Source organism: Sinocyclocheilus grahami, unplaced genomic scaffold, assembly GCF_001515645.1.
Source record: "Sinocyclocheilus grahami isolate Dianchi unplaced genomic scaffold, SAMN03320097.WGS_v1.1 scaffold260.1, whole genome shotgun sequence".
Taxonomy (NCBI): domain Eukaryota; kingdom Metazoa; phylum Chordata; class Actinopteri; order Cypriniformes; family Cyprinidae; genus Sinocyclocheilus; species Sinocyclocheilus grahami.
The window spans coordinates 1080345-1107023 of record NW_015505439.1 but is presented as its reverse complement, the minus strand read 5'-3'; the positions used below and the strand labels follow the sequence as shown (position 1 = coordinate 1107023).

At 38.6% G+C, this 26679-nt stretch overlaps 1 protein-coding gene across 1 annotated transcript in view; it reads right to left on the bottom strand.

The window, feature by feature from the left end:
• Positions 1-395: 395 nt before the first annotated feature.
• LOC107599116 (hemicentin-1-like) overlaps positions 396-26679 on the bottom strand; it is an 84064-nt gene continuing 57780 nt past the window's right edge. The window contains exons 45-96 of the mRNA XM_016290616.1: positions 25991-26178; positions 25743-25839; positions 25334-25495; positions 25094-25207; positions 24689-24891; positions 24341-24422; positions 23998-24129; positions 23767-23916; positions 23525-23684; positions 23262-23386; positions 22961-23144; positions 22105-22202; positions 21641-21919; positions 21362-21558; positions 21113-21194; positions 20396-20532; positions 19426-19567; positions 19178-19322; positions 18963-19090; positions 18508-18664; positions 17745-17866; positions 17498-17662; positions 17294-17401; positions 16841-16978; positions 16026-16160; positions 15669-15938; positions 15137-15327; positions 14838-15051; positions 14579-14704; positions 14297-14487; positions 13679-13760; positions 13238-13507; positions 12969-13139; positions 12042-12212; positions 11790-11960; positions 9262-9432; positions 8531-8701; positions 7604-7774; positions 7155-7301; positions 6788-6925; positions 6579-6700; positions 6230-6467; positions 5755-5817; positions 5518-5637; positions 5282-5416; positions 5017-5130; positions 4794-4919; positions 4446-4574; positions 3246-3608; positions 2245-2364; positions 1976-2102; positions 396-1889 (exon numbers count right to left, since the gene is read on the bottom strand). Of these exons, the coding sequence (XP_016146102.1) occupies positions 1523-1889; positions 1976-2102; positions 2245-2364; positions 3246-3608; positions 4446-4574; positions 4794-4919; positions 5017-5130; positions 5282-5416; positions 5518-5637; positions 5755-5817; positions 6230-6467; positions 6579-6700; positions 6788-6925; positions 7155-7301; positions 7604-7774; positions 8531-8701; positions 9262-9432; positions 11790-11960; positions 12042-12212; positions 12969-13139; positions 13238-13507; positions 13679-13760; positions 14297-14487; positions 14579-14704; positions 14838-15051; positions 15137-15327; positions 15669-15938; positions 16026-16160; positions 16841-16978; positions 17294-17401; positions 17498-17662; positions 17745-17866; positions 18508-18664; positions 18963-19090; positions 19178-19322; positions 19426-19567; positions 20396-20532; positions 21113-21194; positions 21362-21558; positions 21641-21919; positions 22105-22202; positions 22961-23144; positions 23262-23386; positions 23525-23684; positions 23767-23916; positions 23998-24129; positions 24341-24422; positions 24689-24891; positions 25094-25207; positions 25334-25495; positions 25743-25839; positions 25991-26178 (8309 nt within the window). The 3' untranslated portion in view covers positions 396-1522. The remainder of the gene's footprint in view (positions 1890-1975; positions 2103-2244; positions 2365-3245; positions 3609-4445; positions 4575-4793; positions 4920-5016; positions 5131-5281; positions 5417-5517; positions 5638-5754; positions 5818-6229; positions 6468-6578; positions 6701-6787; positions 6926-7154; positions 7302-7603; positions 7775-8530; positions 8702-9261; positions 9433-11789; positions 11961-12041; positions 12213-12968; positions 13140-13237; positions 13508-13678; positions 13761-14296; positions 14488-14578; positions 14705-14837; positions 15052-15136; positions 15328-15668; positions 15939-16025; positions 16161-16840; positions 16979-17293; positions 17402-17497; positions 17663-17744; positions 17867-18507; positions 18665-18962; positions 19091-19177; positions 19323-19425; positions 19568-20395; positions 20533-21112; positions 21195-21361; positions 21559-21640; positions 21920-22104; positions 22203-22960; positions 23145-23261; positions 23387-23524; positions 23685-23766; positions 23917-23997; positions 24130-24340; positions 24423-24688; positions 24892-25093; positions 25208-25333; positions 25496-25742; positions 25840-25990; positions 26179-26679) is intronic.

The window sequence follows — 26679 nt, the reverse complement described above, 5'->3', positions numbered from 1 at the left end:
GGCTGCATTTACGTGATCAGAAATACAGTAAAAAAAACTGCAATATTGTGAAATATTACAATTTAAAAACCATTTTCTATTTTAATATATTTTAAAATGTAATTTATTCCTGTGATGTCAGGGCTTTCAGCAGCTATTAAAGTCTTCAGTGTCACAGGATCATTTAGAAATCATTCTAATATGCTGATTTGGTGCTCAAGAAACATTTATTATAATCAATGTTGTTTCTTGATATTTTTTGTAAAAACCGTGATATAAGTTTCCAGGATTCCTTGATGAATAATAGGTTTAAAACAACATTGTACAATTTTTTTTTTTTTTCTAAAAAGCGAATACAACATAGTATTACAAAAAAAAACACATATACATATCATTAAAATAGAATACACCTTGATTACTGACACAGTTACAAAAAATACTCCAAATGTCTATGAACCTGTAATGATAATGAAACATTGCTATTATGTGCATAATAACTGATTGACAATACTCTCTTCTAGAGTAAAGCTAGTGCTTACCTGAGGTGGACATCCTTTTCATTTTTACTGCAGATGTGGCTCAAACCCAAACCTCATCATTATGTTAAAAGCACAAAATTTAAACCAATAAAATCTTCCCCATCTCATTTCATAGAAAGTAATGGAGGGAATTGAGCTTCTTTCATATATTCAAGCAATTCTCAATAAGTTAATAGGTAGACATATATGCAAATGTATTCTATTAAACCACCCATAGTCCTGCTGTACATTCTGATGAAGGATTCTTGCGACCAAACCACTAACCTGCCAGCAGTCTTAAAACTGGTTTTACGTGAAGTCTGTCTTGAAGTCTGAACCTCAGAGAGCAGCGTTGGCTGTCTGCAGGACTCCGCAACTTAGCTCTTCCAGCCTAAAAGGCCTTTTACATGTCAACGTGACCTGTGAAAATCTCTTCAAGTGGTGGATCTGCACTCACACATACACACTAACACAAAGACCAATATGTCTTAGTCACACATGTACAAAAACTGCACCATTCTCAGAGGTTGCGCTATAAAAGAATTTATCCGGATGGATTGCAAAGTTTCCGTCATGCTCTATTTTTATGTCAGTAAATTATTGATACAGATTATATTTTTTTTGACACCAATATTACAGGAACTTCTGTGCCAAGAGCTTTTTTAGTCTTACCTTTCTGGCCTTTTCTTTTGCTTCCAAAATGTGAAACGGACAACACTTGCAATCTCTTGTTTCTCTCCCCAAATCCTCTCTCACATCTCTCTCCTGGTTTATTTTAACAGAGGTGCTTTAAAACCTTGTCGTCTCCCCTTTTCTGCACATCTAATCCCATTTAGAAACCCTTCCTGTGAGAATATTTCTAGCGTAAGGAAATTTAGGAAACTAGATTTCTTTTTTTTTATCTGTCAAAATGACGAAAAGCATTATGTTCAAAACTCAAAACTCATCAAATGACGGATTTCTTTTGTTTAGCGCAACCTCTGATCATTCCCTCTCTTCATAGGCTGTTGGACGTAGTAAAGTGCTCAGTAGGGATAAGCTGAGACAGCAATGTAGACAATAAAGGTGGTCTGGTACTCTATGCCTCCGTCAGCGCTGTAAGACAGGGCTCGCACCTTCATGCGGTACGTGTGAGGTTCGCGCAGTGGCCGGGTGGTGAACAGAACACCTTTGAGGTTTTCGTCCCGGAGGGCAAAGGGTAGAGTCGTGTCCTCATCGACCACTAAGAAGGAAGTGCGTGGGTGGACGACTCCATCCTGGGTGTAGGCAACCAGCCGTATCAGGTCCTGATTGGCGGCGATGCCGAAGGGCAGGGACAGCAGTTTGTACTCCAGTGCATACGGGCTCAGGGCACACTCCAGATCATTGGGCGGACAATTCTTCAGGCAGAACCTGAGAGGAAAGGCAGAACTCACTTTATTTTGAACAATCAGCTAAACAAAAGTAGAAAATTGCAAAGAAAAGAGTGTCAGTCTCACCCTGTGGCTGGATCTCTCTGATAGTTGGGAGGGCAAGGTGTGTCGATGCACTGGTAACTCCCTCTCATGTTGAAACACATCCGGTTTGCACCACACTGAATGTTCTGCTCCAGGCATTCATCTATGTCTATTCATACAAAGACCAAAAGTGAGCAATGCACAAACCTCTTAAACTTAGCATATTTAGATTTTTTTAAAGTCACTCTCTAGAGAAGTTAACATGTGTATTGTGTGTGTGTGTTTCTTAATGAATGTCTTAATTTTCTTACCTTGGCAGGTTTTGCCATTGGTCATAAGGCGATAGCCGCTGGGACACAAACACCTATGGCTGCCTGGTAAGTTCATACATTCGTGTTGACATGTATCCCTCTGTTCACACTCATTAATATCTAAAAACACAAGACAGGTAAGTAAGTAATTCAATATTATCTGGAAATGGTGCCATTTGTGTGTGTTCATGTCTTACTACTGATATGATTAACAGGACATCAAACATATTGACATTAAGAAATTAGTATATACTATAAAATAACTTTTAAAATGAAACATTAATCAGGACAACTGCCAATTTGCATGCACCAATAAATAACTTTTATGTCTGAATGGGTATATACAATAAAAAAAGTTAAATTTAAAATAATAAATTATTGCTTTTACTATATTCCTTTTTCTAAAATGCTTGATGCAACTCATTGTGTTCTGTGGAGCCCCGAAAGGGAAGTTGATGGAACTGGAAGAAATTTTTGTGTTCACTTTGTTCACTTATAGACAGGTTTGTGGCTTTCCTAATCAAGTCCAATCAGTATAATGAAACACAGCTGGACTCAAATGAAGGTGTGGAACCATCTCAAGGATGATCAGAAGAAATGGACAGCACCTGAGTTAAATATATGAGTGTCACAGCAAAGGGTCTGAATACTTAGGACCATGTGATATTTCAGTTTTTCTTTTTTAATAAATCTGCAAAAATGTCAACAATTCTGTGTTTTTCTGTCAATATGGGGTGCTGTGTGTACATTAATGAGGAAAAAGAAATTAACTTAAATGATTTTAGCAAATGGCTGCAATATAACAAAGAGTGAAAAATTTAAGGGGGTCTGAATACTTTCCGTACCCACTGTATATATAATCCATTAGTTTATCAGTGTAATAGCAGCGGTTTTCAATAGTCTAATCTTTTAGGAGCAAGAGTACTGTATACATATACATCTGACCTTGCATATGACATAAAACCCAAATTCTACAGCTCAACAGTTGCTCTTGAAGTTACCTAAACACTGGCCATTGTTTGCCTGAAAACCAGGGCGGCATGTATTAGTATCCCTACGACTGCGTGGAGGTGCATTGTTCGTTCTGTTGGCCATGTGACGCCCCCCAATGGGGACATATGAGTGGAAACTCTGGGAGGTCAGGCTATGGTAGCGCTGCTGGTAGGAGCTCCGATCAGAAGAGGACTGGGATGTTCTATACCCATATGAGAAACTTTCATAGCTGGGCAAGCGTTCTAGTCCGGCACAGGACTTGCCATCGCCCAGCAGATGGAGCCCCGGTGGGCACAGGCACTTGTAGCTGCCAGGGCTGTTCACGCACTGATAGGCACAGGGCACCGGTACCAGCTCGCACTCGTTTATATCTGCTCTCACAGCAAGGCCAACACAGAGAAAAAGAAATAGGGGAAACAAAAAGGAAAAATAAAGGAAATATAGTTCAAAGATCAAAAGAAGAAAATGAAAAAGAAGGGGATGAGAAAAAATACTGGACATGAGTAGCTATCCCTCAAAAGCATGTTTCTCATGCATAAATACATATTATTGTATTTTTGTTGTAAAATATTCAGTGTATTTAATGACTCCTTTACAAGGAGCATTATTTCTATTAATTAAATTCAGTTAACGCTGTGATTCATTGTCAGTACTGAAACTTAATGGGAACTGAGAACTGAAGAAAAAACTCTGAATGCCAAAATGGCACTTTTAATCCCAACTGAATGTCACTAGAGGACATTCAGCAAACATTACAAAGTGCCAAAGCAGAGCAGAAACTTGAAGGGTAAGATTAAAGACACAGATAGAGGAAGGACATAGTCGTGCTGGCCTTGCTTTAAGAGTGAACCTACTTACCGCTGTAATACTGCAAAAAACTTGCAACACCTTACTGACAATTACATATGTAGACATACAAAGACTTGGATCCTTGATTGGGTATCAGTTACTTGTTTATGTTATATGTATGTTTAGGGTTATATGTTGGTTAGTTTAATAGCACTGTGGCACCATAACCAAGTTGTGTGGAAGAAAGTGACATCACATGTTCTGAATGCTGTTTAGGTGAGGGTTGGTTCACAGAAATGTAGCAAAAGAGTGAAGGAGATGAAAATGAAGGCAGGGATGCAGGTTGGTGTTTGGCAGGAGAACAGCCTGGGATGTTGGGAGAGGATTAGAGTTAGGTGTGGGGGAATTAGACTACGTACCAAGGCAGGGGCGGCCCACACCCTGAGAGCGGTAGCCCCTCGGACAGGTGCAGTGGTAGCTACCTCTTGTGTTTTCACAGATCTGATTATACCTGCACTGATGTGTGCCGTCATGGCATTCATCAATGTCTGTAAGCAGAACAAAAATGAATTAATCTTTGATCATAATCCAATTATATAAAAATAAATGTATAAATAAAAAACTAAAGTTGTTTAATTAATTAGATTTATATATACATAATGTCATTTTAATAAAATACAATTATAATTGTATAATAAATATATTTAATATTTTACTGTGCAACACAATAGTCCTCGGCCCAAAACATAAACAACAGCATTACAAACCTATGCATGTGCCATTGCCTCCTTTGGTCATGCCAGTAGGGCAGAGGTCAATGCAAGTGTATCCACCACGTGTGTTTTTACACTGCTGATCTGAGCGACACACTCTCTGTTTGCATTCATTTATGTCTGAGGAGAAACAAGCAGCACTTTAGTTGCACAGTTGCATATTTTTACCAACCCAGCAAGACTGAGCAATATGTCATGAGACAGGTTTTAAACATACCAATACAGCGTCGATTCCTTAGTTGGTACCCCGGCTTACAAGCACAGCGGAAGCTGCCAATGGTGTTTAGACAGTGCTGATGGCAGGGGTTGGATTCCTGACACTCGTTCACATCTGCAAAAGCAAGATTAAAGCAATTCAAATGTATTCTAGAATGAAGATAATGATGAATAGAGCATTAATATAAATTACAGTATGCCATATAAAAATACACACGTCAGCAATATACAAACATAAACTTATAAAACTAGGAAAAACTGTGCACCCGAGCAGCTCAGCCCATCTGCTGTCCTCCTAAAGCCCCGCCCACAGCGCATCACACAGCGATAGGAGCCAATGGTGTTCTCACAGTCTTGTCCATTATGGCACATGTGACCACCCAATGAACACTCATCAATATCTAGGGTAAACATAAATGAAAGCAGTTGCTCAGTTGAGAAGTTCAGAAATATCAATATCATACACTACCATTCAAAGGTAAACTTTTTTAAACTGTTGTACCCTGGCATGTTCTACCATCAGCTGAGATGGTTAGTCCTCTGGGACAGGAACAGTAGTACGTGCCTACAGCATTGTGACAGGCATGTGAGCAGGGGTTTCTCTCCACACACTCATTCTCATCTTCATCAGCAAAAAAGGGATAAGCACAGAATCTCATCAATGAAACTCTTTGTATATTCACAAATTAATACTATTATCTCTATCACAGTAAAAGCATTAAATACAGTCTGACTGTACCTGAACAATATGGCCCAGCAGGGTCCAGTTGAAAACCACTGGGACACTGATTACTGCGCTCTCCTGAGGATGAAAATACATCATAATAGGAGAGGGATAGGTTTTAAAACTCATTTAAACTATTAAATATAACAGTTTGAACTGAATAAGTAATTAAATCATAATGATATGCTACAATTTGTTAATGAGGTTTAGGGATGCATATGATGTTTGTATTCAATTTAATAAAATTTTAAACCAGGCATTAAAACATTAGTATTTTTAGAACTTGGCATTGTATTTTATATATATATATATATATATATATATATATATATATATATATATTTATTTATTTGGTTTTTTTTTTGAAAAAAAATAGGCCATGATATCTGCTTCCAATACCATTTTTTATAAAATAATATAATATCAGTGACTGATACATCATTCATACCTAATGATTTTTTACCTAATGCAGACTGTGTGTGCATTGTACCTTTAGCAATGGTGGCATGGATGGCAAACTCCAGTATCTCTTCTAGTGGACGGTACAGAGCGCTGATAGCTGAGGCATGGAGAGTCTGCACCAGATAGGGCATCTTTCCTTTGGAGGGTCTGTATGTGATGGTATGATTCCAGGAGTAAGGCACGCTCACCCTTTCTATACTGAACATGCGTGTGGACAGAGCATATAGCTGACCAGGGCCAGTCTGGATGTAGTCTTCAGTGTAGTCCTGGAGTTTAAAAAATATATTTTAATGTGATAAAAGTTTATACTGCATAACATCATATTTTCAAGTATAAAAAGAAATAACAGTCAATTAATTCAGTGATGGAGGTTCTACCTTAAGACTGATGTCTGCATTGGATGGAAGTTGCAGGACATGCCCATTTACTACAATGTCCAGCAGAAGTACTCCATCTGAGTCCAGCCCTCGTGCCACATGGGTCATTCTGAGAATTTCTCCTATAGCCAACAAAATACAAATTAAATGAGGAAAACTTTGAGGAAAAGTTTTTAAGGATCTCTATACATCAATGTGACGCCTCGTACCTGTGGCAAACTCCACCTGAGTCTCACGTCTGAAGATGCCATCTGTGAGAGTGTAACCATTGACAGCTTCACTCAGCTCCTGTGCTGTGGTCCAGTATATGGGGTTCAGGATGGAGATCAACTTCCTCATAGCAGGGCCTGGATGGTTTAGCAGAACATACTGTATACAAGCACCAACTCAAACTACAGTTTTCTTTCTAGTTCTTAATAAATAGTCTTAGAACTACTGAATAGTCTTAGAACTATTAGAACATTGCCACACAACAAAATAATTGATATAATGACAAATACTGTACAGTATAACATTTTGAAATAGTAAATATGATGCATTGCTGCTCATAACAAAAACTCAGAAGCAGAGACTGACCAAGACTCCTGGGTATGTTAGTGATGGTGGCCTGTATAACTCTCCCTCCAGTGGGACTGCTGGAGATGGTGGCATTGAGGATGGCAATGCCAAACTCCACATCATTAATGGTCCCGATGATGCTTCCTCTGGCTTTCTGAGGGCCACCTTGAAGAGAAAAAAGAAAAAGTTTAGACAATCATATCTTGTGTAGTTTACTTGAGACCAAGGCCAGACATTAACCAGTGGTTGGGGATAGTTGTATAAAATGTGTGTTGTCAAGTTCTCTCATTGTATTCTAGGCCTAATAATACAAGGGTTCTGTATTGTATTTGATTTGATTTTATAGGTAAGAGTCATAATATTTCTGAAAGTAATTAACAGAAAAAAAGAAAATAAATAAAAATAAATACAATTTATAAAAAATTATGTAAGTCTTGATTAAGAAACATACATAGCTGTAAATGTACCTGGACATGGCTGTATATTACATCTTGATAACTGGGTGGAGTCTCCTGGGCAGGGGCGGCCGTTGTTGCTGGGTGATGGATTGTTACAGAGTCTGACACGTGTCCATTCTCCACCTCCACAGGATGCTGAACATTCACCCCAGAACTCCCATGAACCCCACTTACCATCAACTTCTCACACACACACACACACACACACACAGAGCACAGAAAGGTGTGTAATCAGTTACAGTAAAAATGTATCCAAATAATGCCATTCAAGTTCTAATCAAATAATCTTGTCAATAATAACCTACAATTTATGCAGCATCTCTTGTATATTTATTAATGTACAGGAACTAGAAAGTGTGGGTGTTTGTGCGTTGTACAATATACACTACTGTTCAAAGGTTTTGGGTTAGTGATGTTTTTTGGAGAAGTTACATTTTTATTTGGCAAAGATGCATTAAATTGGTCAAAAGTGACAGTAAAAACTTTTACACTGTTACAAAAATGTCTCTTTCAAATAAATTATGTTCTTTTGAAATATTCTATTCATAAAAGAATCCTGAAAAAATGTATCACTCTTTCCAGAAAAATATTAAGCAGCACAACTGTTTCCAACACTGATAATAATAATAAGAAATGTTTAATGAGAACCAAATCAGAAGATTAGAATGATTTCTGAAGGACCATGTGACACTGAAGACTGAAGTAATGGCTGCTAAAATAGCTTTGCCATGCAAGGAATACATTTCAAAATATATATTTTTTAAATAGATGTTATTTTAAATTATAATATTATTATTTCACAACATTACTTTTTTACTGTATTTTTATCAAATTAATGCAGTCATAAGAGAACATGAGAGACGTCTTTCAAAACAGTTAAAAAAAATCTCATCGACCTCAAACTTTTGAACTTTAGTGTATGTAAGAGTGCTATACCAGGGCAGTTGGCTGTGCTGCACTTCTGGATTTGCGAGTCTGATCCAGTGCACGCTCTCCCTCCATTCGCTGGTCGAGGATCGTCACATGTTCTGTAGCGACGCATTTGACCACCATTGCAGGTTCTGCTACAACTTCCCCAGCTGTTCCATGGGCCCCAGTTACCATGAACTATGAAGAGAGATTATTTGTACTTACTGCTTTCTTTATTATGTGTCTGTGTTTACCATATGTGACCCTGGACCACAAAACCAGTCTTAAGTCGCTGGGGTATATTTGTAGCAATAGCCAAAAATACATTGTATGGGTCAAAATTATAGATTTTTCTTTTATGCCAAAAATCATTAGGATATTAAGTAAAGATCATGTTTCATGAAGATATTTTGTAAATTTTCTACCATAAATATATCAAAACTTAATTTTTGATTAGTAATATGCATTGCTAAGAACTTAATTTTGACAACTTTAAAGGCAATTTTCTCAATATTTTGATTTTTTTGCACCCTCAGATTCCAGATTTTCAAATAGTTGTTTGTCCTATCCTAACAAATAGGACAAATATGGTCCTATCCTAACAAATAGGACAAATATGGTCCTATCCTAACAAACCATACATCAATGCAAAGCTTATTTATTCAGCTTTCAGGTGATGTATAAATCTCAATTTCAAAAAATTGACACTTAAGACTGGTTTTGTGGTCCAGGGTCACATATGTGACGTGTTTACTCACTAGGACAGGGTTCACTGTTGCAGAAATCAATGTGGATGTCATTTCCCTCACACTGCCGTCCCCCATGTTGGGGGGCGGGGTTTGCACAGACACGCGTCCTTTGCCGTGTACCGCCTCCACAAGACACACTACATGCCCCCCAGCTTACCCAGGATGACCACTTGCCATCCACTGTTGAAAATGGGAAGAAAAGATAAGCCAATGCTTTTTAAACCAGGATTTGATTGATCATGAAGTAGACATGTGCTGGTATTCGGTAATACGATATATCACGATAATAAACATGCATTATATTGTTATCGTAGGCACTTCAAAATACCATACATAATTATTTATGCACAATACCGCTGTATGCTGCGTCAAACACGCATGCGCACTCTGATGTAAACAAGCCGAACACTGATGAAAAGTGCATGGCGGAAGGAGTGAAGGAGTTGCACTGAATGAAAATCCACATTCACTCTCTGACAGCAGATGGCGCTGATGGAACAGCAGAAATGCAGCCGTTACACCAGTAATCCCGTAAACAAAGCAGCTGCACTACTTTCTACTTCTGAACAGGATTTAAATGTTTCAAACAGCCACTCAGATTTTTGTATTCACTATGGGGTTCATCGCAGCGCCAATTAATAAATACTTAGACTTAATAAATTTTTTACATTCTAATCTGGACTACAACATGCCCTAGATATTGTTTGAAAATGTTTTGATCCTTAATTGTTCAGTCACACTTTAAGGCTCCATTAGTTAACATTAGTTAATTCATTAGTTAACAAACTGCCAATGAAAAAATATTCTAAAATTATTCATCCTAGTTAAAGGTGCAATAGGTGATTGTCTTCAGAAAATGTTTTTGTTATGCTGGTTGAAAGTCTCTTCACATCCCGTTAGCAATCATTAAGTTAAGTGGTCTAAGTGTATTTATCTGTGTAGGGTTAAGGAAAGGGTTACATCTGTATTTATATATTCTGTGGAAGGCATAGAACCAAGAAATTTTCGTCCAATCAAAATGCTCGGTCCGAGCGTTTTAATTGGCTTTCCTACCTGCCTGTCAACTTATGTATTTGCCTTACCTCTGCGCACCCTGTTCGCGCAGACAGGATACGTCATCAGCACGTTCACGCACACTGTGCAGACAGATTGAGAATGGCAGACAAACATCAACAACCCGATCTTCCTTCCTGGTATTGTAGAACTTTTAAAAAATAAATTAAATTTAAAATTTAAAATTTTCTCACTGGTGAATGACACATGATGTAGCCCAGCAGTTCCCGTTTCCAGTCCTCGCGCCGTCCTCCAGTCCTCCAACCAGCTCATTAGAAGTGAGCTACGTGCATGAACTGTGGTCCGATTGACATGCTCCCTACACAGTGTTCTTTGCTCCCTACTCACTGAGCAGGGGAAATCTGTTGAAGTTTACTTCACTTCGGAACATTCATTCACAGATTTGCGCTGCGCAGCGTCTTCACACACAGACGAAACTTACTAGAGAAGTGTAAACTGTGACATAATATACCACTGTAAATAAATACTATTTAAATTTACGTCTCGCACACTTTAATGCCCTTTGTATGGAACATATACACTCGTTTCGAACTGGAATCATGGCGGAATATCCGGTGATGTCCACTTCACAGGGCACTTACAGTCGAATAGAACAAACGTCGCACATGATAAGAGATACATATGAAATGTGCAGAGCAGGGTAGTAATGTTGGCCGTTTCTCAAACGGAAGGGTGCATTCTCCGGAGGTCGCATTTGCAGGATGCAAATGTCATCAAGCCTGGTTTATTTTAGTTAACCGAGCATTACATTCGCGAGTCGTAAGCATATTACAACAATTTACGCTTGGCTTTGGACGGCGATTGCAGGGAGGGTGGGACGTTCACTTTCAGTGCTATCAGGCTAAAGTTAGCATTTTCCAAGATCTCCTACTGCACCTTTAATTTCAACATTTAATAACATGTTATTAAAATCAAAATTTGTAACTGTATTATTTCATAGACCCAAGCTAACATGAACTAACAGTTGTATTTTTTAAACAGACATTTCTGTAACAAATGTAGCTATTTCTCTATGTTAATATAAGTGCATAAGGTTAACTAATGAGACCTTATTGAAAAGTGTTACCTATTGTTCTTTATAATTCTTTTGCACTTTAATCCATTTGAAACATTTATTGCATTTAAATGTTAATTTTGTTATCAGAAAAAAGTTATATAAGCTGCTATACTGTATTTTGACAACATTTTTGCAACTTATTTCAATATTGTGATAATACCGTATACCGTGATATAAGCTTAAGCAATTAACCACCGATTATCCATTATGAAAATTTGATACCGTCACATGAATCATGAAGTAATGGATGTGCCCGACCTCATAAAGTTAATCTATTACTATGATCTTTCAGAAGAAAGACCAATTTGAGAAGAATATTAAAGAAACAGTTCAGCCAAAAATTTTAATTCTGTCACCATTTATACGTTTACCTGTATCTATTATTTACTTTGACCAGGATACTTACCGGGGCAGTTCCTCTCACTGCACACTTGTGTCTGTGTGTCAGGTCCTTCACACGACGGTCCTTCAAATGAGGGTGGAGGGTTGTTGCAGAGTCTGAGCCTAGTCTGCATTCCTTTGCCACACGTTTCGCTACAAGGGCTCCAAGGCAACCAGGCACCCCAGTTCCCAGCCACTGACAGATAAGAAGCCAGTCAGAGTGATAAAGACAGGTATGTCCATGCATAAGCAGGAGAAGATATGTTCCTCCACTCACCTGGGCATGGCCTTATACTACACATGATGGCTTCCACTGCTTTGCCCTCACAGGCTCTGCCTCCATGCTGGGCAGGAGGATTACTACAAGTCCGCACCCTAGTCCTGTTACCCTGACCACAGGTACGAGAGCACTCCTCCCAGGAAGACCACTCAGACCAATTGCCATCCACTATGGGGAGAAAGAGATGAAGAACAGTATAAACATGTCTCTACACTATTTTCTTTTTGGTTTAGGAGAACAAAAATTATTTTTTTATATATATTTCTACCACTTTACAATAACTTCATAAGTCTTATCCTTTCTTAACAAGTAAGTTAATTATTCAAGAAATATATATAGCACTACAGTTTAAAAGTTCGGGTTGGTAAAGTTATTTTGAAAGAAGTCTTGTATGCTTATACCAGAGCTATGTTTATTTGATCAAAAATACAGTAAAAACAGTAAGACTAAAATATTACTACAAACATTTTTTACAGTATTTTTTTACAGAAGAACAGAAAGTTCAAAAGAACATGATTTGAAATAGAAACCTCCTGTAACATTATAAATGTCTTTGCTGTCACCTTTTATTCAATTGAATGTGTCCTTGCCAAATAAATCTATTAATTGAAAAAAAAATCTTACTGACCCCAAACATTGGAACAGTAATGCATGAATCTGTTTTAAAGAATGTTTTAATGACAGTTATTAAAACATGTTAACAATATACTGTATCATATATTAAATGCACATAAACTATTGTTTAAAATATATTATAAACATTAACATCATGAATTTCTGTAAAGCTGCTTTTAAACAATGTGTATTATGAAAAGTGCTATACAAATACATTTTTCACCCATAATTTTTACCCACAAACGCAAGTGAAATGCCCACAATATAGAGCCCTGCTAAAGCAGCAAAAGGTATGACAAACTAATTTACCTGGGCAAGGTTTGCCTTGACAACTGCGTGTTTCTGTTGCTAAACCTATGCAGTGGTGTCCTCCATTCGCAGGAAATGGGTTATTGCACTGTCTTAGCCTCTTCTGCACTCCCGTACCACAGGAAACACTGCAGGCTCCCCACTCCATCCATTCAGAGAAGCCTCCGTGAACTGCAAAACACAAATCAACCCCCGTTTTATAATACATCTGATTGCATTCTAATTGTCTAAACATTCGCTAAAAAATGTAAACGTGCAGTTCAGCTTACCTCGCACTGTGAGGGTCACGCGCACTAGCACGGAGCCTAACAGATTTCGGGCCACGCACTCATACTCAGCTGTGTCCTCTTTCTGAGCACTACTGAGCCGCAGAGAACCGTTATTCAGTGTGGTGATGCGCTCGTTACTCAACAGTGGCCGTCCCTGACGGGACCACTCGATGACAGGCACAGGCTCTCCCTCTGCCTGGCAGTTAAGGACCACTGTGGAACCAGTGTCAACCACCGTCTCCACTGGCTCTACAGTGATGCTTGGAGAACCTGTGGAACAGCACTGATGTTATTACAGTAACACAAGCTAGTGCTATTTTATCAGTATTATTATTAAGGTTTTTATTTCCTGTGTAAGTATTCTATGTGACTTCGACTGCATATGACAAACTTTAAAGGATAATTTTAAGGTTTCATTTTTGGTTTGAACTGTAGACTTACGCTGCAAGGTCAGTGTGACTGTTCTCTCCACCACTCCTGCATCATTTGTGGCCACGCACATGTAACTTCCAGCATCTTCGCTCTACAAAAATTACAAAATGACCCATTATTTATTAATGAATGTTAAAATAGGGGAAATACAAAAAAAAATTTAGTATCCAAATTTTGCATCCTGGATTGATGGCAAATATTTTTGTAACCATAATAACTCTCTTGCATTACTATAAAAATGTTGGTATCTTCAAAAGTCTATTAACATAAAATAATACTATTTTTTTTGTGGTTGCAAGTGGTCGAGTATTTTTTGGTAAAAATATGCAAGAAAAGTATTACATAATAATTTAATTTAATATTTATTATTTAATTTATTAAATAATTATTTAATTATAATTATTATACAAAGCAGAAAAAAATTATGCAGGTAATCGACTTAGGGAGGGACTTTTACCTTTGGTTTGAAATATGATTTGCATTCTAGAGAGTTAAAGGAATAGTTTGTTTTGGAAAAACATGATGAGTAAAAAAAATAATTTAAATTTTTGGGTAATTCATGCAGAGCAGTTTGTTTTTCAGTTGTGCAGCTGTATCTGTGACTGCCCGTGTGCTGTGTTTGTTTACCACTGTGCCGTAGATGGCTAGAGATCCATTGTCAAGCTGACGGATTCGGTTGCTTATCTGCACATTGACGCCCTTTTTGCTCCACTGGATGGTGGGCAGAGGGTCTCCTCGTACCTCACAGTTAAGTATGGCATTCCCTCCCAGGGGCTCAATGCGATTTGAATGAACATCTCCGTCTATTATTGGTGGTTCTGGAAAAAGTGGACAAAAGATTTAGGTTTTTCACAATGGATTTCCTTTCGACTTTACAAGCCATCATTTAACAAAAATGCAGATGTTTACCTTTTACATAGACAAATCCCAGAGATTTGATGGATCCCACGCTGTTCTCAGCCACACAGGAATAAGTGCCCGAGTCATCTTTACTCACACGCTCAATCACCAACTCGCTGTGGCCATTAGCATGGGCTGTGGGTAGAAACAATACTTTCCTGATTTTCATATAACAATCTATTGACACATGCAGCTAACTAATGGTGGTGAACTACAGGGGATGCACATTGGGGATATCTGTAGGCTCAGTTAGAGGGATGATCTATACCAGGGATGATATTGTTGTTGAATGCCCATGTAATCTTTGGTGGAGGAATGCCGGCGACACCGCAGGTCAACAGGAGGCGCTCTCCCTTGTTGAGAGCCACATCCCCTAGGAGCTCAGTGAAGGCTGGATGTGTGTGGACGGACAGACCAATGGTGTGACTGTCCTGCCCAACTGAGTTGGTTCCGACACATGTGTAACTCCCAGAATCTTCAGGCTACATACACAGAGAGACACCTCAGAAAACTGTCACAGTATGTACACATTTTGAATACAAGCAGCTTGGAGATAGGGACTCTGACCTGTGCAGAGTCTATGAGCAGCTCTCCTGTGGGCAGTATTGTGTATTCTCCGGTGGATTTGGTAAGTGCAATGTCATCTTTCTCCCAGGTGATAATGGGCTGTGGGACTCCATCTGCCACACAGGTGAGCAAAGCTTGGGTGTTCTCCACCACGGACACCTCTGACTCTCCTCCACGGATGGAAGGAGGTACTAAGGTAGAGAGGGAGAGAAAATAAACAAATAAATAAATGGATGGACATTCTACCAATATTATATTGCTTATTATTATTATTATTATTAAAACACATAAATCTAATACTTGTAAACAATTCATAAAAATATATTTTACTAATATTCTGGAAATTATTATATTGCTTTATTATTATTATTAGTAGTAGTAGTAGTAGCAGTAGTATATTAATTGATGTTCTTCCAGATAGCCAATGCATTAATCAATATTATCAATCAGTTCAAATCATCTCAGTTTTACAATAAATCACTGTACAGTGAAACCATTTATTCAATTCAATCCATCTATCCTCTTGACTCACTCTGTACAATGAGGCTCATCTCCAGACTGGTGGTTCCAGCCACATTAGCAACGGTGCAGGTGTATCTGCCTGTGTCTCCAGGTTGGGCAAAGGCGATCTGCAGCGCCCCTGTGCTCAGGACTCGCTGCCGCAACGATTCGCTCAGCGGCTGCCCGTTCTTGTACCATGTTATAGAGGGAGTGGGGAAACCCTCTGAGTGACACTGCAGAGTTACAGATGCATCTAGTGCCACAATGTATGCTTTGATGTCAGATGTTATGACAGGGGGCACTGCAAGAAAATGGAAATTTATAATATTTGATAGACCAATTCCCACAGACATCTTAACTTCCATCACAGGCAAAGCGTGACTCTCACCTTGCACTCTGAGTTTGGTTTTCCCCAGTGCAGTGCCTGCTGGATTCTGAGCCACACACATGTAGGTTCCAGAATCCTCCACTCTGGCTTTAGAGATCTGCAGTCCGCCATTGGGGAGCACTGTAAAATCACCTCCTGATGATGAAAGGCATTAAACAATTAAATTAATAATTATATTCAAAATCATTTTGAATAATAATTAAATTAAAATTCAAAAGTTTGGTGGTCAGTAAGTTTTTTTAATATAAACTGATTATTTAAATTGATCAAAAGTGATAGTAAAGTTTTTATTTTTTTTCAAATAAATGCTGTTATTTTGAACTTTCTATTCATCAAATAATCATAAACAAAGTCGCACACACAAATATTAACCAGCACAACTGTTTTCAACATCAATAATAATGTTATTTTTGTTGTTGTTTTTTGAAAAGGATCATGTGACACTAAATACTGGAGTAATGGCTGAGGAAAATTCAGTTTTTTTATCACAGGAATAAATTACATTTTAAAATATACTAAAATAGAATAGAATAGAAATAGAATAGACATTTATTTTGATCAAATAAATGCAGCCTTGGTAAGCATAAAAGACTTTTAAAAACATTACAAACAAATCTTATCCCAAAATTTTGAATGTAATTTATGTAATACAATATAACAATATATAATCAAGTAGATTATACAGAATAACTATTTACATTAATTAAATATTTATTTAAATAATCAATTATTAAGTCAATTTAGTCAATTAAATGCTACTGTAAAGAGATGGAGAGCTTGCCAATTATCCCCACAGTGGCAGCATTTGTTCTCACCTCTGGTAAAGATGTTGATGCCCTCTTTCTGCCAGGTGACAGTTGGGCGAGGGGAGCCCGTTGCTCTGCAGGGCAGGGTCACATGATTGTTCAAAATCACATCCAGTGTTGAGGGGTGTGACTGTATTACTGGAGGTTCTATAAAATATTAATTATTTTATATTAAAACAGACAATTATTAAATCAAAAAAATGTCCAACTGACAAAAAATGAGAGAGAAATAAATGTGGAGCCGGACATGGGAATTTGTTATATGCAATTTTATTAGCCACAAATAATGTAAGAAAAAATAAACCTTCAGTTGCTGGTCCCCATTGACTTGAGTGTTGAGTGTTGACTTGAGTGTTTTTTTCCACACTATGGAAGTTAATGGGGACCAGCAACTGAAGGTGAACTATCCCTTTAAGTGGCACTGTTAAAAAGCACGTTTTATTGTTTATGTACATCTCATACCATGCACTGTGAGCTGAACGTGTCGGTGGGTGGTGCCGGCAGCATTTTTAGCCACACAAGAGTAACGGCCTGAGTGACTCAGATCTGCAGCTGTGATCTCAAGAGGACCTAAGAGAAACCAAGGAAACAGAAACGTAACATTCAGATTAACTTCAAACTTCAATTGTTATTTTTTTCTCCACACTGTTAGTACAAAAAGCTCACCTGACGGCAGTATCGTATAGCCCTTTCCATCTTTAGCTAGTCTCAATCCATCTTTGCTCCAGTATAAGACAGGATAAGGCACTCCGGAGGCAGTGCAGCCGATGACCACTGGGGCCAGCCTGCTCACCACCAGCTCTGTGGCCTCATCAGCAATAGAAGGAGGAACTGTAGAGGGAAATAAACGTTAGATTCTCCTGAAATTCACATACTGATGTCATGGATGTCATATGTGGAAGCAGGGATTCACCATGTACAGTCAGCTGAATGGCTCGGCTCTCCTGGCCTGCCTCATTAGATACAACACACTCGTACAGTGCTGTGTCCTCTACTGTGGGTGCGATGACAACCAGAGAGCCCGACGACAACAACCTGAGGACAGATTGCCAATTGATTAATTGGATGCAACTGTTAATCTCAAGTGTCTTACTGTGCAATTTTAAGCATCAGGGTCCTACTGTGACCCAAACTAAGAGTAATGCTCATTTGGTTGGCGATACAGTGAGAGGTGATAAGAGGAGAGGGAGGAAACCTGGCTGAACCTGTACATATTCTGGTTCTGGTCAGTGTTAAGGGCTTGAGTGTTTTTGGCCCAGCGAACGGAGGGTTTGGGGATGCCGGTGGCCTCACAGGATAGTGTGGTCTGGACATTCACTGTCACAGTGATGTTAGTGGGACCCTCTGTGATGGAGGGTGGCACTGGAGTAAGAGAGAACATTTGTGTTTACTGTATGTCAGAACAGTTCCAAAGATATTTAAAACAGTGATGCAAACAGTAGCTCAAACAATAGACCATGACACTAGCAATGTCAAGCTCATGGCTTCAGTACTCGGAGAATGCATTTGAGGACAGATTGCCAATTGATTAATTGGATGCAACTGTTAATCTCAAGTGTCTTACTGTGCAATTTTAAGCATCAGGGTCCTACTGTGACCCAAACTAAGAGTAATGCTCATTTGGTTGGCGATACAGTGAGAGGTGATAAGAGGAGAGGGAGGAAACCTGGCTGAACCTGTACATATTCTGGTTCTGGTCAGTGTTAAGGGCTTGAGTGTTTTTGGCCCAGCGAACGGAGGGTTTGGGGATGCCGGTGGCCTCACAGGATAGTGTGGTCTGGACATTCACTGTCACAGTGATGTTAGTGGGACCCTCTGTGATGGAGGGTGGCACTGGAGTAAGAGAGAACATTTGTGTTTACTGTATGTCAGAACAGTTCCAAAGATATTTAATAAACAAGATATTTAAAACAGTGATGCAAACAGTAGCTCAAACAATAGACCATGACACTAGCAATGTCAAGCTCATGGCTTCAGTACTCGGAGAATGCATGAACTTGTATACCTTGAGTGTAATGCAAGTCGCTTTGGATAAAAGCATATGCCAAGTGCATGAATGCGTAAATTTACATGAAAAGCACCAGACACATTTAAGATTCAGTAAGTTCACTGCATATATTTCAAGACTCACCATAAACCTGCAGATCTACTCTCTTACGCTCTGTGCCTGCCTGGTTGGAGGCCATGCAAAGGTAGCGGCCCGTATCGGTCACCTGTGCTGAGAGGATGTGAAGTGAACCATCCTCACCAAACCTGTATCTAAACGTATAGGGCGTTTGTTATTTGCTATGAACAAAACTGAGAGCTGTGAAATGCTCTAAATGATCTGTGCTGCTGAGTGCTGACCTGGAGTTGTTTCCTGCCAGGATGGATCCATGCTTCCTCCAGGTAATGCGTGGAGCGGGTACTCCATTCACGACACACTCCAGAACCACTGGGCGATTGATATGTACTGACACAGACTGAGGACCGTCCTTTATTGTGGGAGGGACTGCAAAGAAAATGTTTATATTAACATATACACATTCATACACATAATCCCACAGTATTTTCCTTGCACAGGTGCCTCATTATATGTAGAAATTGCTGGTCACCGTTGACACTAAGGTTGAAGTGGCGTCTGGTTTCTCCAGCAACATTGCTGGCCACGCAAGTGTACTGGGCACCATCTCCCAGCTCTGCATTGTTGATCTGCAGGTAACGACCACTGGACAAAACACGCACCCTTGGAGACATCTACAAAAAGCATTGAAAAAGCTATTTAGCTCAATAAACCTGATTTTTAATAAAAGCTTGGTGTCAGTAAGATTTTTTTTTATTAATTTTAAAATTAATACTTTTATTCAGCAAGGATGTATTAAATTAATCAAAAGAGACAGTACGTATACAGACATTTATTATGTTACAAAAGATTTCCATTTCAAATAAATGCTGTGAACTTTCTATTCATCAAAACATCCTGAAAATGATGCACACTTTCTACAAAAAATATTAAGCATTTCATATTAAGTTTTCAACATTGATTGTAATAAGAAATGTTTCTTGAGCAGCAAATCAATATTAGAATGATTTCTGAAGGATCATGTGACACTGAAGACTGGAGTAATGGCTGCTGAAATATTCAGCACAGAAAAAAACTTTCATTTGTAATATTTCACAATATTAAATGTTCTTCTTTCATCAAACCCAAAAATCTTATCAACCCCAAACTTTTGAAAGGTATATGTATGTATAATACTTTAAAATAGTAAAGTAAAAGAGCAGAATTTCCCTAATATTAAAACTTGTTCGCCTTCAAAAAATACATACAAAAAAGTATTAAAAGACACTTAACCACTTTCAACAAACAGGAAAACCTCTAAAAATTATGTCTACATTCACATTTTACATTTAGCAGATGAGTTTATCTAAATTGACCTACAAATGAGGAACATAGGCAATTTATCATACAGGTGTTTTAATTTCTGCTATATGCATGTGAAACCTCATCTGTCACATCAGGGTTTTGGTAAGTGTTGTAATTCTTACCAGGTTTTAATATTGAATGTTGTTTTAATTGGATACCTTCAGAGGTGCTCCATCTTTAAGCCAGGTGAGGGTTGGAGGTGGAACTGCATCTGATTTACATTCAAGGGTCACCTGTCTGTTTTGCAGTACAGACACATCTTGCACACCTCTGTCACCGGCAATGTTGGGTGGAACTGTTGGAAAAGATTGTTGTTAAAGGGGTCATATGATGCGATTTAAATTTTTCTTTTCTCTTTGGAGTGTTACAAGCTCTTGGTGCATAAAGAATATCTGTAAAGTTGCAAAGACTAAAGTCTCAAATCCAAAGAGATATTCTTTATAAAAGTTAAGAGTCAGCCACGCCTACCTAAAACGGCTCATTCTAACACGCCCCCACATACCTACGTCACTATGTGGGAAGAGTTGCATAACGCCGCCCAAATGTTCATGCAAAGAAAGAAGGTGTAACTTTCATTCTCACTGTAGTATTGTTGTTGCCGCTGCCATGTCGTGAAGGCACTGTGTGATTCATTGTGAAAGCAAAACTACTTTGTTTGGCCTTCCAAAAGAGAACGATATCTGCTTCGTCATGCCTGGAGCTGATCCGTGCTGGTTGCTGAGGAAATACTACAACTTTGGGCGGTGGATCGCCGGATCAAATACACAAAATAATGTTCTTTTTAGCAGCATCATATGACCCCTTTAAGCAAATTATGTGAGGTGCCATTTTAGTTTGAAACAACGGAAAACATTTGAACTGTTTTTAAGACCAACCATGTACTCTGACAAGAAACTCTTTATCATCATCTCCAGCAGGGCTGGTGGCCAAACACGTGTATCTTCCAGTGTTCTCCATCTACATGCAAGTCAGCAGAAGAAGGTATAAACATGGGAAATAACATGCTCAAGAAGCACAATGTGATTTAGGAATTTGTAACACTTGTGCCACTTTGTGCAACAACAAAGACAAGACAGGAACATGAATGCTACTGCCCATTTTGACACCACATTTTTAGTTCTTACCTGAGCAGAAGCAACTCTGAGCACCTCTCCATCTCTGAGGAGCCGTATACTATCTGTCTGAGGCAGTGGCCGCCCATCCTTCAGCCAGGTCAGTGTGGGTAAAGGTATGCCATCAGCTTTACAGACCAGCTCCAGTATATGATTCACAACCACAGAGACCTCAGCAGGCACACCAGAGCCGTTGATCTGTGGAGGGTCTGAGAGACAGGGATAGATGTCAATGAGTCTGTAACAGAAGGAGTTAAACTAGTCATTTTGTTTTGTTGCACATTCTCTCACCCAATACTTTGAGGCTGAAGTGGCGGCTTGTGTATCCAGCCTGATTATGTGCAGTACAGGTGTAGCGTCCTGTGTGGTTGACTCTTGCATGGGAAATCTGCAGGGTGCTGTTTTGGTTGAGGAGCGACAGGTGAGCATGTTTAGGCATTGCTGCACCATTCCTCAGCCAAGTAATGGTCGGACTGGGAGTCCCATCGGCAATGCAGATGAATGAGGCTGTGTTTCCCCTCACAACTGTTACTTCTTCTGTACTGCCTGCCCCATCCAAACTGGGAGGAACTGAGAAAAATGAGAAAATTAAATAATTTAATTAATTAATTCTCAATGAATTAATTCAGTACTTCATAACAGTAAAAAAATTGAGATTTTGTTATAAAATGAAGTAAAATTTGTTATTAAAATGAAGGTTATCACTGTAAATGCACCTAAATTTGATCTTTGGAAATACAGACAGATTAACTCACCATACACCTGTAAATTGTAGTGTCTGATGTCCACGCCAGCTTTGTTGGAGGCCACACAAGTATAGCTACCTCCATCTGAAACCTGTGCACGAGCAATTCTAACACAGAAAATTACAATCAGATGACAAGCATTTAGTATTATGAATCATCAGCTCTATTCAGGGTGGGATATTAACACCAGCCACCAGAGAAATGCGGGTACTTCTTTGATAAGTACCTTATCCACCAACCATTGTAGTGGACTACAGCTGGACTATGTACTCAATAAGAATAAAAAAAAATTACAGAATTGAATCTTTTTGCACTCGGTTGAAGTTTTTGTACTCTGTGAAAGTGTGCAGTTCAGTGTTGTTATTGTAACAAAAGCTATTGCAAATAATGTCAGTTAACTGAAATAAAGCAGAAATAAAATACAGACATAAGATGAAGAACTAATTAATAAAACAGAAATGTTGCCTTGGCAAATAACTGAAATAACTGTTTCAGTTAAAGTACTAAAATGACTAAAACAAATACAATAAATAAATAGAAAGCTAAATAGAAATATAAAAAAAATACTAAAAAGCACAACAAAATTACTAAAACTTAAACTAAAATTAAAATGAGAACTGAAAATATAAAAATAAAGGTTAATTAAAATTATTAATAAATAATATACTTTATAAATAATACAAAAAAACACTGGTTCAATTTCACATTTGTAGTGAGTTACTTTACATGTTTTAAATAAAAATGGCTTGTGAAATGTAAGCCTTCATCTTAAATGTAAGAAATTTAAGAAAGGTGTGGCTGAGGAGAAAAAAATTTAATTTCCCACCCTGGGATTATCATGTTTAAAATCTGTTAGATCTCTTACCGGAGGACTTGGCCGGCAGACAGCAGTCGTATCTGAGATGACACTGGAAGTGGCAGACCATTCTTCAGCCAGTTGAGCTGTGGAGGCGGAGAACCACTAGCTACACATTCAATATTTATTGAGCTGTCCAGCACCGCGCTCAGTTCCTTGGCAGCAGGCCCGTTCCCCTGGATCAGAGGAGGAACTGGGAACAAGACATACAGCTGTCAAATTTCTGGGAAAAGACTATTGTTGTGTAGTGAAAAATATTGTTCCACCTCTTGCTCTTAATAGTGACGAGTCATGTAAAGACACAACTCACCATAGACATTTAGGTTAAATATTCGGTCTTCCTCTCCGGCCTGATTGGTGGCCACACATGTGTATTTTCCACTGTTGGATGTGTGGACGGCTGTTACAGTCAGTGTACTGCCATCAGGGCTGATTCTGTAAAAAAATATGGACTTAGGATGGGTTTATGACTTGTATTTTCTCATTACAGCAAAATACTTAAAAAAAGGAGTATGAAGGTTGAGAACACACTGGATAATTTAATAGCATAATGACACAAAAATTTGCTCTCACTCAATGTTCTTTTGGGCAGTTCTGCTAAGTGTCTTTCCATCCTTCAGCCACTGGATCTCAGGGGTTGGATTTCCTTCAGCACGGCAAACCAGCTGGATTCTGTCATTCAGCAGAACACTCATCTCACTAGGTAACTCAGATCCTTTGATGTTCGGTGGGACTGAATAACACACAATACAGATGGTAATTTGGTCTAGCAAAAAAAAAAAAAAAATTTTATATTTATTAATGCTTTCTTGTACCTTGTATTGTAAGATGGTAGCTTTTGCGGGCCTTGCCCTCCACATTGGATGCCACACAGGTGTAAGTGCCACTGTCAGATAACTGTGAGCGGGCAATCTGCAGCTTACTGCCCCCGGACAGGATATGCATCTCCAGAGACTCTGAATTCTCTAGAAAGACAATAAAAACAAGCATAAGTTGATTTGAAAAGAAATGTAAAGGTTAAGAAATCTGTAGATTGTCTATCTCACCAATAACTCTGCCATTCTTCAACCAGGTGAGCGAGGGTGGAGGGATCCCTGTAGCATCACAGGCGAAAGTGACGGGATTACTGATGGTTTCCACCACACGTTCCACTGCTGGGCCGTCCAGCCGTGGGGAAACTGCACAAAGATTACAGAGAGACTTAACATGAACAGCAGTAGGCTAAACAAAACCATAATGACAGAAGTTTGGGGTCAGTAAGATTTTTAAAATTTTATTAGGCAAGAATGCACTAAAATAACAAAAATAACAGTAAATACTTTTATATTGTTACAAAATATATTTATTAATATATTTATATGTTTATAATATAAATGTTTTGTTTCTCACCATGGATGCTGAGATGGAAATTCTTGTCCACTTGACCTGCTACATTTGTGGCCTTACAGACATACTGGCCTGTATCTGACACCTGACAGAGAGAAAGAGGCATTTATATTTCTTGAAACAAATATTTTTATCTTTATTTTTTAAGTAAATGTAAATGGTGCTTGCACATACAGTACAAAACTCACCACCAAGCTAAAGCTAAGGCAGTTACAGTTGGTGCTTTAGGTGGTTTCTAAGTGGATGCTAACTGGCTCTAAGTCTCTGTGGGATTTTTTTTCACCCATTTTATCACCAAGCCAAAATCAAACCTAATTCAAAGCTAACACCTGCTATTTTTTTCATACACACCTCTGTTTCTCTCAGTTTTATCATTTGACCATCAGCCAGTATGCGCAGGTTGGCAGTCTCAGTGATGGGACGTCCATTCTTGTACCAGGTAATAATGGGAGGAGGCACTGCATTAGATTCACACTCCAGAGTAACTGATTTGCCCTCCTGGACGTTTAACACCACTGGAAGATCCCCACTGCTGTGTCTGATACTAGGGGGAACTGGGAAATCAGACACCAGTAATTTAAATCAGTGATATCTGAGAAATGTTAAAATATTAAATATTTAGTTGATGAAATGAAATGCCTCACTCCACTAAATATTTTTGAACATTTTTGCAGAGATATACTTTACTCCAGGTTTATACCTAGCAAATATTAACACAAACACTGCACACATACACACACACACACACACACTAACCATATACTGTAAGATAAATGAGTTTTTGGGCTTCTCCAGCTTGGTTGATGGCCACACAGCTGTATTTCCCACCATCAGACATCTTTGCTTTCAGGATCTGGAGAGTACGACCACCTAGAGACAGAGAATAACAGTAAGAGGTGGATTAGAGGAAAGGCAATTTATGTGTAATATGTATTCAGGCTACACTACATAGTCCCTCTATTATGTGTCAGGAAGCATATTTGTGTGCACATGTACCAGGCATTATGAGTGCATTAGAGCTGGCCTGTACAGGTTTCCTGTCTTTGAACCAGCTGAGGGTGGGAGGTGGGAATCCAGTGGCCTTACAGTTTAGAGATATGAAGTTATTAACCACTACTGTCACATTCTCCTCTCTGATGCCCACAATGGAAGGAGAAACTGACAAAAAAACACAAACAAACATGATATCACCAATTATGAGTTGAAAAAGTCTTCATAGATGAAAATGTACACCTTAAATGAAATGTAAGTTGTTTTGGACAAAAGCGTCTGTGAAATTAATAAATCTAAATGTGAATTAAAAAGCAGCAAAACCTTAGCTGTAAACTGCTAGGAAAAGGGGGTCAATTTGACCTGCATCGCTGAACAGAGCCATGACATAGGTCTTATTCAAAGATATACTCACCATGCACATGGAGGTTGAAGGACTTCTCTGCTGTTCCGGCTAAGTTCTGAGCCACACACACATAACGTCCTGTATCTGTCACCTGTGCATTCAAAATCTGCAACACACACACAAAATGCAAACTATATATATATATATATGCATGTATACACATGTATGTTTGTGTGTGTGTGTGTGTGTGTAAAAATACATTTAATAATTTAATAAAAAATAAAAAACTGTTGCATCACAGTTGATTTGTCTCTCACCTGCAGTGTCCTGCCACTGGACAGAAGTCTGTGTGTGTTGTCTGGGGTAAGGGGTTTACTGTCTTTGATCCAACTGATTTTAGGAGTGGGACTCCCATCCACCTGACACTCCAGTAATGTGGTCTTGTTAACCAGCACTGTGATCTCATCAGGCAGGTCACCATCAGCTCCACGAATCGAGGGCGGTACTATCAAGATCCAAGAGCACAAAAAAAAAAAAAGACACACATATGTACACATTAGGGGTTGCACCGTCTAATCGATTAGTCGACTTCAATTCTCTGCCATGACGCTTTAAGCTTGAAGTCGCTGGTCCTATAGAGGGTGCAACAGGATAATACATCTTTGAAGGACTTCCACATTTACACTCCATTTCCAAACAGCTAAAATGACAAAAAAAATGCATACTCTGAAAGCACTCCGCAAGACATTGTATTTGTATTTCTGGATGCTCGAAATTGAACAGGAGAATGCATGTTTTAAACAGCTTATTGTACAGGTAAGTTAATCACCGTTCTGATCTAATGCGCTGCTGCACTGTAACGCACACACATAGGCTACAGACCGTAGCTCGTACATCGCGCACACAGAATCATTCAGCGCGGAAATGTATTGTCAACACTGTTCTGTGATTTCTCAATAAAATAGCTTAGAAACTGAAAAGTTCAAGCATATATTTATAAAAGTTG